Source organism: Fulmarus glacialis, unplaced genomic scaffold, assembly GCF_000690835.1.
Source record: "Fulmarus glacialis isolate BGI_N327 unplaced genomic scaffold, ASM69083v1 scaffold5311, whole genome shotgun sequence".
Lineage (NCBI taxonomy): Eukaryota > Metazoa > Chordata > Aves > Procellariiformes > Procellariidae > Fulmarus > Fulmarus glacialis.
The window spans coordinates 9,465-21,878 of NW_009193276.1; the positions used below are offsets into that span (position 1 = coordinate 9,465).

Consider the following 12,414-nt stretch of genomic DNA (forward strand, 5'->3'; position numbering starts at 1 on the left):
AGACAAAAATCTCTCCCTTTGCCACTATTCAGATACGGCAATGGTATGAAAACAGGCACTGCTGCAAAGCCATATCTTTCCTGCTGCCAGAGAGGCTGTATTGCAAAGATGTGTCATTGTCCCCTTCTTCCCCCACCCATCCCCTTGGGCATTGCCACCTCCCCTTCTCCCTGCCAGGCAGGTGGTTGGTTGATAGTTCCTGAGGTTTTTGGAGAAACTCCTTCAGTAGGCACATGACGGTTCTTCCACCGGAGCTATTGGGCTCAGCGGCTTCAAGGTGCTGAGGGAACGGAAGGCAAAGGTAGATGGATCATACACGAAGTGGGGCGGTGGGCGGCCTCCATTGATGCTCTGCATGGGAATAAAAAGAGGGACAAAGTCAGCGCTCATATAAGCTGCCAAGTTCTTGCCATAAGTTCTTGCCTCAAGTACTTTGTCACATCCTTGTCCGGTACAATTACACTCCTTGAATGGGTGGTCATGCATGTACTTGCAGCAAATGGCACTAACATAAGCAGTGAAGCGTTTTGCTCATTCCCTTGCTCCTACCCCTCAAGAGAAAAGCATGCGCTCCCCCCAAGACTGAGGTCCCTGGGATCCACATGACCAGGACCCATGGTACCTGTAGCCACTAAGTGAAACAGGATATCCCTGATGCATTTAGAGTCCCAGAGTCAGAACAGCATCACTGCCAGAAGGTATCACATGGAAAAGCGAAATTTGGATTCACTTGGCCTTGAAGGAGGATCTACTACACTTTTAGAGCAGGGAGATAAAACAGGTAATCTCTGAAGACTCATTCTTCACACCTGTTTTTCAGCAGCTCTCCAGTAATGATTTACAAATCACCCTTTCTTAATCTATAAAGTCCCAGATACACTGAAACTCTTCAGAATTTTGGCTCCAGACTCCACAGGTTAATAAGGAATGGCTGGGAGACGCTCAGAGCAAAAGATCCCACCCGAAGGCCTTACAGCCTGGTTTGTACCATGGCCACCAAAGATCATTTCCTTTTGCTCCCAGTGTTCAGAGTATGGTTCAGAGCAGACCCAGAGTAAGAAGGGCAGAAATACCTGTGCACTCCCTGCACTGTGTGACAGGACAGAAATACTGTGCCCCACTAGGCTGTGCTGGGACCTGTGGATCCCAGAGGAGTTACAGTGCTAAATAAGTGATTCCACTCTGTTAAATAGGAAGTGTTTTCCATTTACATCTCGGGAACATTGTTTTGTTTCTTTCCTTAAGCAAGCAGAAGCACCAGTGAGGCAGCTTCACAGACACTCTTCGGCCAGGAGAGGAGGTCTCACTGCTCTATGGGCCAGCAGAGTATTTAATCATGCTTCTGCAGAGTTCATTCCCCAGGACCAAGTGCGACATGCTGGAGAGTTCAGCAGCTCAGAAACTCACGCAAATGTCCCCCACCCTCATCTCACTCCCATCACTGCTGGGAAGGGCTTTACCATTGTTTTCATGGAGGTTGGAAAAAGCCCAGTGAGAAGACATCTGACCTGGGCTCTGGTGTTATGTGCCTCCCTGCTGCCTCTTCTAGGCCTTTCCTAGCAAGACCTATGATTTCCCTTGCTCAGTCTGCACTAAGGGACTGTTCCTCAAGGAATTAGGCTTTCTAGGAACCATTACCAACTGTGCTGTCTCCTCTAAGACAGAGGTTCATTTTGGCACTTCAAAGTCAGGTCTATCAGACAGCAGCAATCACATATCAGCATGGCAAGGTGATGTTTTGATGCCACCTGCCTCCATCCTGGCTGGGTTTGAACTTGTCATCACAGGACAAGCACATGCAACTTTTCCCAGAAAGCTGCTCAAATGGTCTGGCTTATCCAAACAGTCATGCCAAATTAGAGCGCGCCACAGCCAGGCCCTGGGTGCTGCAGTCACTGCAGCAGGATCTGGAAGCCTCTGCCTCCAGGATCTCGGTCACAGCTCGGACCCGTGGGGCAGCCTTCATGTCAGAAAGGGCCTCTTTAAAAGCCAGCGTGGGCAGCGTGTTCCTGCCTAGTTGGTACCTCCTCTGCAAATTAAGATGGGCACTCAAGAATAGAAAATGCCAACATGGTGCTTGGCATCAGCTGTACCTGGAGTTTCAGCCAGCAAATCATGCCCTGCTACATCCCCCTGACACCTTGGCCAGCAGCATAAGAAACAAGAGAGGCAGATTTAAGGGCCTTTACTCAATAGCCACCTGCTGTGGGGTTATATATGGTGTGTGCTCTGGCAAGCCTCAGAGCTGGAGGGTAACATAGCAACCCCTATTCAAAGCTAAGGGGCAGAATAAATCAGCACATTTGTCCTTCTCCAGAGCAGAGAAGGTCCCCTGCCTGTGCCAAGAGGGAACAGGAACAAAGAACCTGGCAGTCTCCTCCATTTTGAAATGCCAGACAGGATTAGGGAAGGCAGCTGAATCAGTTCATTACTGGCGGATGGCAGATGGAGAAGAGGCTGGGGAAAGACGGGTCCAGAGGACAGACGAAAGTCATCCACAAAACTCACCAGGCTTGGGTGGGAAGGCACCCTGGGGTTTCTCCCTGGGCCTTCTTCTGGGGCCAATGTGTGGGGCAGAGAGCCTTCCCAGGGCACCGCGAGGGAGACAGGCACAGAACAAGGGCTGAGGCGAAGGACAGGGATGTGAGAAGACACAGGAGGATGCAGAGATTCACAGGTAGTCATGCAGCTGCAAGTAAGGCTCAAACTGCACCCACTCCTACCTCTTCATCACGGCACCTCTCAAGCGGCCACAAGACAATGGCTGGCTTTCAACAGCGCAGCCACCACAACAACAGGCGAGGACAGGGTGAGAAGGGCCCTGAGTCCAGCTGTGGGTATTAATAGGAGAGGCAGTAATGCAAGCGCCCTCATTCATGGGAGCACCCTGACCAATCTGCAGTCATTTATAACCCTGAGCAGTACAGGTCTGTCTTGCACCTACTCCATGATTGACAGGGCAGCACCTCTGCTAAGGACCTTGCTGGAGGAAAGAAAGAGCACCAGCACCAAAGCACTCCACTCTCTTCTTGCAGAAGAGCGTGTTTTCTTTGGAGCTCATACTCTGCTCTAGGGATGACCAGGCCTGATCTGGCTTAGTCCACGACACCATTTGGGATCACAGCATGTGGTGGTCTGGCTCTGATGAGTAGCACAAGGCAAAGCTCTGTAGGTGTATTCCCAGAAAGAAGACGGATAGGGCCAGCTGCCAGAGAGGGGAACACGTTCCTCCCACCCCGTCGCTTGGGCCAGCTGCCTCCCTGTAATCTGGGCAAGTGTCCTAGGCAGCCTGCCCTTCCTCTTGGGCGCCCAGCACCAGCCTAGGATGCCCAGGACATCGTTTTGACTAAGGAAGGCTGTTAGAGTTGCTGCTACTGCAGCAGGCCCCCGGAGAGCTGGCCACAAACCCACCTGACAGCCCCTGCTGAGCAACCCCAGGCCAGCTCCTGCAGAGGCTCCTCAGAGCGCAAACACTCCACACTTGACATTAAAGGCCAGTGCCTTCACTCTAATGGCATTTGGGCAGCTGGGTAACTTGCACAAAATGGAGCCTAACATGGGCCCTGCACTAACAGTAATCATTAACCAGAGCCCTCAATTTGTTAAGCAATATATTTATACAACTGAGACACAAGCACTCGGCTGCTGGCAGGAGGGCGCACACGCTCGGATGCATGCTCTGTCACATACACCCATGCTCACTTTCACACGCTGACCTGCTCTCACGTGCCTCAGGTAATCCCCAGTACACGTGCCCTTCCCTGGTCACTTGTCCACATCCCTCCATGCACACCCAGACCTCCTCCTGACTTGGAAATCACAAGGAGAGCTGTTCCTGCTCATATAAATCTTGTCCGCTCACATCGTATCTCAAGCCAAGCAGGGCCCAAATTCCATCAGCATCCAAGGGACAGTCCAAGGGAGCACAGCTCATCACTTGCTCGTACAACTGCCCAGAGCAGAAGGTAGTTTCAGTACCTGCAGGCACCCATGCTGCCTCATTGCACGCCTCATTTGATTTAGATGAGCTCCTAAGGGAGTTAGCTTGTGTTAACACATGTTTCAAGCAACTATGCACAGACCGCCTCGATCACACACGCCTCTTCCCTCATATACGCACACCTACATATACACTTTTGCAAGCCTGTACTGTGGTCACCAATTGCATTATCACCATTAAATAAGGTAGTAAATAAGCAACCAGGCTTGAAACATATCTGAAACACACTAACAAAGAAGCACACCTAAAGATGGCACAGGTAGCGACTGGATGCAGGAGCTTCAAAGACGACCAGTGAGATTAAACACCACAGAAGAAATTCAGAATTTCAATCATATTAGCAGCCCTCAGAAAACAGAGAAATGGGCAACTGCACCACAAATCCATCTGTAACATAATTGTACATTTCAGCAAGGAAAAAGTACATAGGAAGAAGATAAACAGGTAAAGGATAAATCTACTAATACAAACCCACATTCCTCCTAGAAACTCGTCCCCTACCCCTATGAAGTCTGAGGAAACATCCCAAATGCAGATTGTGAAATAATTTATGTTTCCACAGAAGCACGGTTGTCTTCTTCAGACAAAGCAAAGGCAAGCACAGCTCCAAGCGTGCTTTCAGCTGTAGGAATGACAATCCCCACAGGAGGGGGGAAATGAAGTTACCTAACACAATGTCTTAGAAGGGAGTGGTGTGCTAGGGGTGATACGAAACTAAGCCCTGCTTAATACTCTTTGGTCCTCTTTCATAAGAGCTCTAGTATCCTGGCAGGATTCAAAATCGGATCAGCTTGTGCACTCTGCCAACCCGTCCCCTACTCAGGGCCAATCCAGCACAGGAGTCCCTTCTTTCCTACCCCAGCGGTTGGGAAACGCTGCCGAGCTCCGTTGAAAGGATGCTGCCTTCCAGTGGTGGATGCCTCTCAGTGGTGGGTGAATGATCCCTTTGCAGTCTGTAGACTCACTTGTTAAAAGTCCTTTGGGATGAAAGGCACCATGTAATTGCAAGTTGTAAAGGCGCATCCGATTCCCACCACCACCCTGTGTGGAAAGGAATAAATCCCCAGAAGAGCCTTGGCAAAGACGGACGCCTGCCTGCGATGCTGCCTGTTCATGAGACAGCCGCCTTGCCCAGGAGTGGACAGAGACAGAGGTAGTACCGATATTCAGGCAGGGCACAGAGACAGTAAAGGCTGCCTGACTCCACAGCGGAGCATTTACAGGTACACTGCTTTGAATTCCACTTTGCCCTTATTCCTCTCACCCTTGCCAGGTGCTTAGAAAAGGAACTGGTGACACTTCAACTTCGACATGTGAAACCATCAGCTGTGAGCAAGGGAAGGGGACTCCCAGGCCTGCTCCTAGCTACATCTGTAATTCTGGACACGGTCCTGACCAAGCCACTTCCCATCATCTGTGCCTCAGTTTCTCCTGTGTATGATACGTACACCACAGTCAGGCAGCCAGGATGAACTAATTAACATCTAGGTGTTGCGACCTTCTGATGAGAGGTGATTTCCTTTCAATTACGGTCTCGCTTCAGGCAGTTTTCAAGAAATAGTCCCTGACAAGCAGGACCAGCTCCTCCAGCAGAGCAGCAATTCACATTTAACTGTTTCTTCATTAACTCCAGTAGGGCCTCTGACAATTTATTCCAGTCACAGACCCGGAGCAGCTCAAAGAATAACTTTTCAAAGGCAAACCCCTTTCCTCCATCCCCAGGTTCATATGCAGTTTAATTTCAGGGCACAACTAAAGATACACCATGGCAAAACTTCATTTTAACACTAGTCTTCTCCCTTCTTTTCCAAGAAAAAAAGATCAACTCCAAATACTGTTCTGACAAGGAAGAACAAAACTTTGCAGATAGCACTGTTTTTCTGTGTTCTTCATTACCCTTACCTAAATGGCTGAAAGGCCTGTCTTCCTCCACCAACATCAGGCTGCCTAACACCTACTTCCTTCTATGCAACCACATTGCAAAGACCAGTTCAATAGTTTACAAACACATTATTGTTCCTCTTAGAAAGAAAAAAAAAAAAATTAAAAAGATCTATCAAACATTTGCAAATGTGTGTGCAGAGTTGTCAGATGGCAACTACCAGACTTACAGAGGTGCCACTAGACAGACAACACTGAACTTTTTTGGAAGGTACTTCAAAGGGCCTAGCAGATGCTTGCTGGTCATTTGCCCAAAAGCAGAAATTGGCCAGTTTCAGATATGGGTCCTTGCTGGCACCAGTGTAATAAGCCTTTCTTCGCCTCTCTCTCACATGTCTTTGAGATGTGTCTTTGAGAAAGCCGAATGCAAGCTTTGATTTTGCCTGCCTGACAATCTGAAGGAAGGAGGCTCCACAATGAAAAGGGACAGATGGGTCATTCAGAGAGGCAGGTTGTCAGTGCTCCCTGGCCAACTTGGGGGACTCACCGCTCCAGGGTCCCAGCGAAGATCATGCTCTGAAGGCCACACAAACCTCTTAGGAACAAGTGAACGAACCCACATCCCCCCAATAGTGAGCTGTGTCTTGTCCCCACTTTCTCTCCTTATGATAGAAAATAGCCTGTACTTCCCTGCACACACCACAGGGTCTGCGTGTGCCTGAGCGGGAGGAGGAGCGGGCACAAGAGGAGCTCCAAGCAAGCACGGACACAGGCAAGGCACAATGTGGCCCTAAATCTCTCAACTACATCAGAGTAGAGTCCTCAACAGTCTTAGTCTGTACACAAGTGACGCTACCTTGTCGTCTCCTTCCTCCCCACCTTCCCCTTTCCAGCCCTCCCTGGGTGGCAGGAACATCCTCCCTCCCTCCAGAGGGATCGCAGCTGCCTGCCCTCACAGTCCTCCTCCCTTCAAGCCGGGAACCCCAAGTACCATGCTTCTCACAGAGCCGGCGCGTGTTGCATACTTGGGCATGTGCAGCTTCCAGTTTGCATGAGGCCAGGGCAACCCGATTCCCTCCGGCCAGGCAAGCTGGCACAGGGCAGCACGCTGCTTTCAACTTAAAGGGAACCCAAATTAAAACTGCAAAGTGAGTATTAATTACCCTGGCATGAGCAGGCTGCGAACGCATGCTGACACAGTGCGCTTGCCTCTGGACAAACCGCCCCAGCCGTGGAAGCCAAGCGCAGGAAGTGGGTGTATTATGGGAGAGGTGTGTGGGAAAAGAGGATTACAGCTCTGGGGACTGGAAGAGGGAACGGGTGCCAGGTTCCCACAGCCACGCGAACAAAGGGGAGCAGGGAGCAACTGCAGTGGGCCTGGATGCAGTGGTAAAAGATGTGCTTGACCTGCCATCTTGGACTTGAAGCTCTGCCAGAAGACAGCGGCAGAGCCGCTGTGACCCTCTGCCATCCCCTGCACCCCTCTCTCTCCGCTCCATCACCCAGGTGTGACCCAAAAGTCACCAAATCTGTCCCCCTCTCTGTGAAACATGCCTTGCCACTTCCCAGCCCCTTGAACCATGGTGCCACCAGCCACAGCCACCACTGACACACAAGGCTGTCCCAAGAGCAGCCAGTCACTGGGCTGCACCTCAGTCCTAACCTCCTTTCTACCCCTCCCCACCCCCCCATTCTTGAACCAGACCCACAACCCATTTCAGACCACAAAGCAAGGACAGCGCTGAAAATAGGATGTCAGCCTCCTGACTCACCAGCCACTCACTACTTCCATGGTGCTGTCTGGATTACAGAGCTCTTGGTTATTCCACAATGTCTATTCTGCAAGCACTTATATGACTTAACGGGTGCAAGGGCAGATATGGCAGGAATTTATGAAAAGCAGGCAGCAATAAAAATTCTTTTCTTTAAGGAAGCAGAAAAGACAACCATGACAGTCCCTCTTCTGCCTGCTGTGGACAGTCTGAAGGCTGGTTAGCCTTTGCCATGAAATCCATAAAAGCAATGCTAAATAAAACAATGTCTGGAGCCAGATGTTTGGGATAGTTTTTAACAGACAGAGGCATTTGCACCTTGGCTACACTGAATCCTTCCCCACACCAAGGAAACTCTGGACAAAGTCTTTTGTCAAGAACTATTCAGACCAAGGGCTGGGGTTCTCCAGGGCCAGCTATCACTGCAGAGAGACCTTCAGCAGGCAACTTGGTGGCTGGGTTGGGAGGAGCATGGCGGGGAGCTGGTTTCCCCAGTAAGGAAATGGATATTCGTGCTCTGACTTAGCAGAGGACCTTCTCCATTTTGCTCAACAGAGATGTGCCCATCAACAGGAGACAAGAGCCCACCTAGGGAACTGGAGTGCTAAAATCTCCATGAGGGGCCTCTGCCCAGCAAGTAACCCAAGGATGCGACTGGCCAGGGAGATGAGTCTCTTGTTGCTTCTAAAGGGCAGGTTTGGGTTTAGGCACTCAGTCACATACTAAAGACAACCAGAAGGGTTTGACAAACTGTTAGCAAGCTGCAGTTTGGGATCTCTGCTGCCTGAGATGTCAGAGCTGTTTAGACTGCATGATATGGTATGAATAAGGACACAGCTCAAGGAATGTGGTTTGAAGATCAAAGCCCAGACTTCAGTTCTCCTCATACTGTCTCTCTTCGGGCAAGTCACATTCTCTGCTGGTTTCTCAGTTTAACTCACTCTGAAATTGCAATCATGATTTATCTGCCTCTGGGATGCTATATTTGGCAATGCTTGCAAAGCACCCTGGGAGCCTGTGATGGAAGGGGCAACATATATATGTGTGTGTGTGTGTGTATATATGTATATATATACACACACACACGCACAGTCTGATTTTTTAGAAATCTTTACTTCTTGCTGTGCAGCCAGAACCAGAGGTTTGCACCAATACTGCTGTCACCTAGTATGCCTTGCATTTGTGAATAGCTCAGGTGTCTGCCAAGAAGTCTCAGGCCAGCATATCTCCTGCTCAGCGCCAAGCTGAAAAGGCCCCTTGTTTTAGGAGAAGAAAACCCAGCATGTTTCTGCGGTGGCCTTTTAGGATGCAGACACAAGAGATAAGAGACAGGGAAGTCATTCCAGGGATCTGGCTCCTGTCCAAGCAGAGGGCGTTCTGAACATTGATATGATCAAGGCAAGAGCACAAGAGGTTTATGTTCCGATTTAAAATTCTTATTTTATTTTTACATAGCAGAAAACATCTCTCTGATCAGCCAGGTTATCAGATTGGCCTTGAAATCCTTACTCCCTCTCTGCCTGCCCCAACAAGAGCTCTTGAGATACCCAGGGGCTTGCCAATTGTGTCTTCTACCCACCTACTGCTCCTGAGATAAGCCCAGCTCCACTGATCCCATTCAGAGACTGCATGTAGGAGTTTTTGAAGGAAGAACAAGAACAGGACTAGATGATAGACTTGTAACCCTCATCGCAAGATGGCCTGGAGAACTGAAGACTTATGGTATTATAGAAAGACTCTAGAAGATGTGTCTCTGCATTCACAGCTGGCTACAGCTGACCAAGCCTGGTCCCAGGGTGGAGGCAGTTACACCCTGCGAGCACGTGCTTGTACAGTCATCCTCCTTCCAGTGCTAAGGAAGTGTCTCCACACAACACCCGACTGCACCACGCAAACATGCTCTGGATGCTAAAATACCCATGCACGTGCATGGACCCCTCTCACCCACACCTAGCACCTTGCTTCCACTTACAGACATCACACTGGCTGACACTTTAGGGCACCAGCGACCAGGTCTGCACACACACATTGCCCACCTCACTGTGCAACACCCACGTAGGCCCACACCTACCCCTCACCTTGCACTGACACGTGCTATGCTACATGTATCTACTATGCACAAATCCATACTTCATACACACGCTGTCACCTCCAATTTATCTCTGCTCGCCTGCCCGCAGGGGTTGATTCTCCTGTTCCATTATCCTCTACTGGGGGGGAACAGAAGGGAGATTTTTTTAATACTATTTTCTCTTCACTGTAGGCCCTGACCTCTCACAGCTGCTATTCCTGAAAACATTTCAAACACAACTGAGCTGCTGCACATTTGGGAAGTTTATTAATCTCTCTGCCTTAATCTGTCTACGTTCTTAGACTTGTCACATCACTGTCCCATCATCCTGCTTAAGAAGAACTGCTGAGCGAGTGGAAAGGCTGTAGCCTAATACCACTTGAGCTGACCCATGGGAAGCTGAAGTACAGGGAACAACAACAAGGTGGCACCTTAGTGTTAAAACAGCACATGGAAAAGCAAAACTCAGCCTAGGTCACCTGCTTGAGAAAGACTCCCAAAGACAATGGACACTTCCAAGGGCTGAAACTGTGTTTCAGTGCCAGAGGGCAAAGAGACTGCCCCTCCATCTCACCTTCCCATGGGAGACACTTCCAGCAGAAGACGCTTCCAGCAGAAGAGGGAAGACCACCATAGCTGGGATGATGCATGAGGGAGCATCACCTTGCATCCTGACATGCCAGCAAAGCCCCAAGATGTCAAGGCAACCAAAATTCAGTCAGGAGAAGGGTATTTTTAAAAGCATGCATTATCTCACAACCACGTGAGACACTGTCCTCAGCAAGAACAGGATGAAAATGTTTCATTGATGTTACTAGCAGGTCACTGTCATCATTGTCCTCAAACAGGAGGGAATAAGCATAATCCTTTCTCCTTCAAGCTATTCAGCAGCAGGAGAACTGGGGGGAAAAAGCAGGGATCCTTGCTTCAAACGCCTGGCATAAACCATTAGGAAGCCTGCCTCTTCCTCAGATCAGTTCACTCACTGCATTTCCATCCAGTTGTACGCTTTCTAGATGTCACTGCCCACCTCAGTTCAGAAAGGGACTGCATGCTGTTTACCTATGCTGAAACAGGAGCACTTCTGCATCAGGGCTTCAGGGCTACAGCAACACAAGCAAATTGGCTCACATGGTGATGTTTCCTGTTCAGACATGCGGACAGTTGCCTGGTTCCTTCTGTAACAGCTCATCAACCCACTTGCTATGAGAGATCTGTCTTCATTTCTTCCACCCTCACCACAATGACAAAGTCCCAACACTGAATCTGTGTCACCAGACCCTCAGCAACAGAGAACCAAGCCTCTCACCTTGCCTTGTGCTATCATCCTTTGCAAAAGGTCACATTCAATAGGGCCTCAGAATAGCCCTCCCAAGGGAACTAAGGTCCCTGGTGTGCTCTGACTCCATTACTGAGTGCTGCAAGAGCCAGAAATCATCACAGAATGGTTGAGGTTGGCAGACACCTCTAGAGACAGTCTAGTTCAACCCCCCTCCTCAAAGCAGGGTCAGCAAGTGCACGTTGCCCAAGACCATGTCCTGGCATGCTTTGAATATCTCCATGGACAGAGACTCCACAGTTTCTTTGGGCAACCTGAATTTCCTGCGTTTTAACTTGTGCCTGTTACCTCTTGTCCTGCTGCTGGGCAACACTGAGAAGGAACTCTGTGCCAAGCATGTCTTACTGGCTGGACTGAGGTTTCCTTTTATACGATGAGATCACAGCATCATTCTTCAGAGGTATCAACCTCTCTCATCTGCTTCCAGAGCTGAGGCACCTCGGCAAGGTCTGCAGGGACCTGCTACCTCCTTTCTAAGCTGGGTACACAGAAGTGGGCACTCGCAATCATTTGAAAAATGGAAGCAAAAATACTCCTTTACCTAACAGCTCTGCCACCCCGACAGACCAACAAGAGACTGTGAAGTATCATATGCTATTGTCATGGAAACCACATGAGCACCTCCGGTAGAGATACACGGTCCCAGCTTGGCAAGGTTGGCCAGAGAAGCGTGGATTCTGTGCCATCTGTCAGAAGGGTGCGCTCTCAGTTTCTGCTGTTTATTTTAGTGCAAACTGACATGAGCTCAGTAGGGAGTGAAAGGATAATTCTGCCTCTCAGATTCTCCAGGGGCACAAGAGTAAGCCGCAATAATGAGCTCAAGGTGTCAGGGGAAATCACCCCACCGAGGTGTTGCTGAAACCCCCGAGACTGGGGGACTGCCACCAAGCAGCACTGGAAATAGCTGTAGTCTAGGGACACCCAGAAAAAACAGTGAAAGCACGTGGGGCAGGGATAAAGAAAGGCGATAAACAAATTGCACTAAAACACTGCAGCAAGATTAGACTGTTGGTAGGTCTGAAGGACAGGCACAGTCTGGGGAGAGCTCACAGGGCACAGGAGGAAACAGCTCCACTGAAAACAATCCAGGCGGGAGCACAAGAGAATACATAACAGATCAGGATTAATTGTGCAATCAGAAGTATCAGGTCATTGTGGGGCTGCTGGAAGACAGGACTGAAGTGCCCTGGCAGAAGGCATATGAGAAGATGGAGAAATACCATCCAGCTCTGCACAAGGCTCTAGCCAGCCCTACCTGCTCTTCCTCCTCTAAAATAAAGCAGTGATCGGCAGGGGCACCCAACGGCATGCCCATAAACAGTAGCACTTCTGGGTACACAGAAGCTTCGGT

General features: G+C 49.7%; 1 protein-coding gene across 1 annotated transcript in view; it reads right to left on the reverse strand.

Annotated features, from left to right (window-relative positions):
- Positions 1-222: 222 nt before the first annotated feature.
- LOC104083766 overlaps positions 223-12,414 on the reverse strand; it is a 57,837-nt gene continuing 45,645 nt past the window's right edge. The window contains exon 5 of the mRNA XM_009587377.1: positions 223-351. Within this exon, the coding sequence (XP_009585672.1) occupies positions 223-351 (129 nt within the window). The remainder of the gene's footprint in view (positions 352-12,414) is intronic.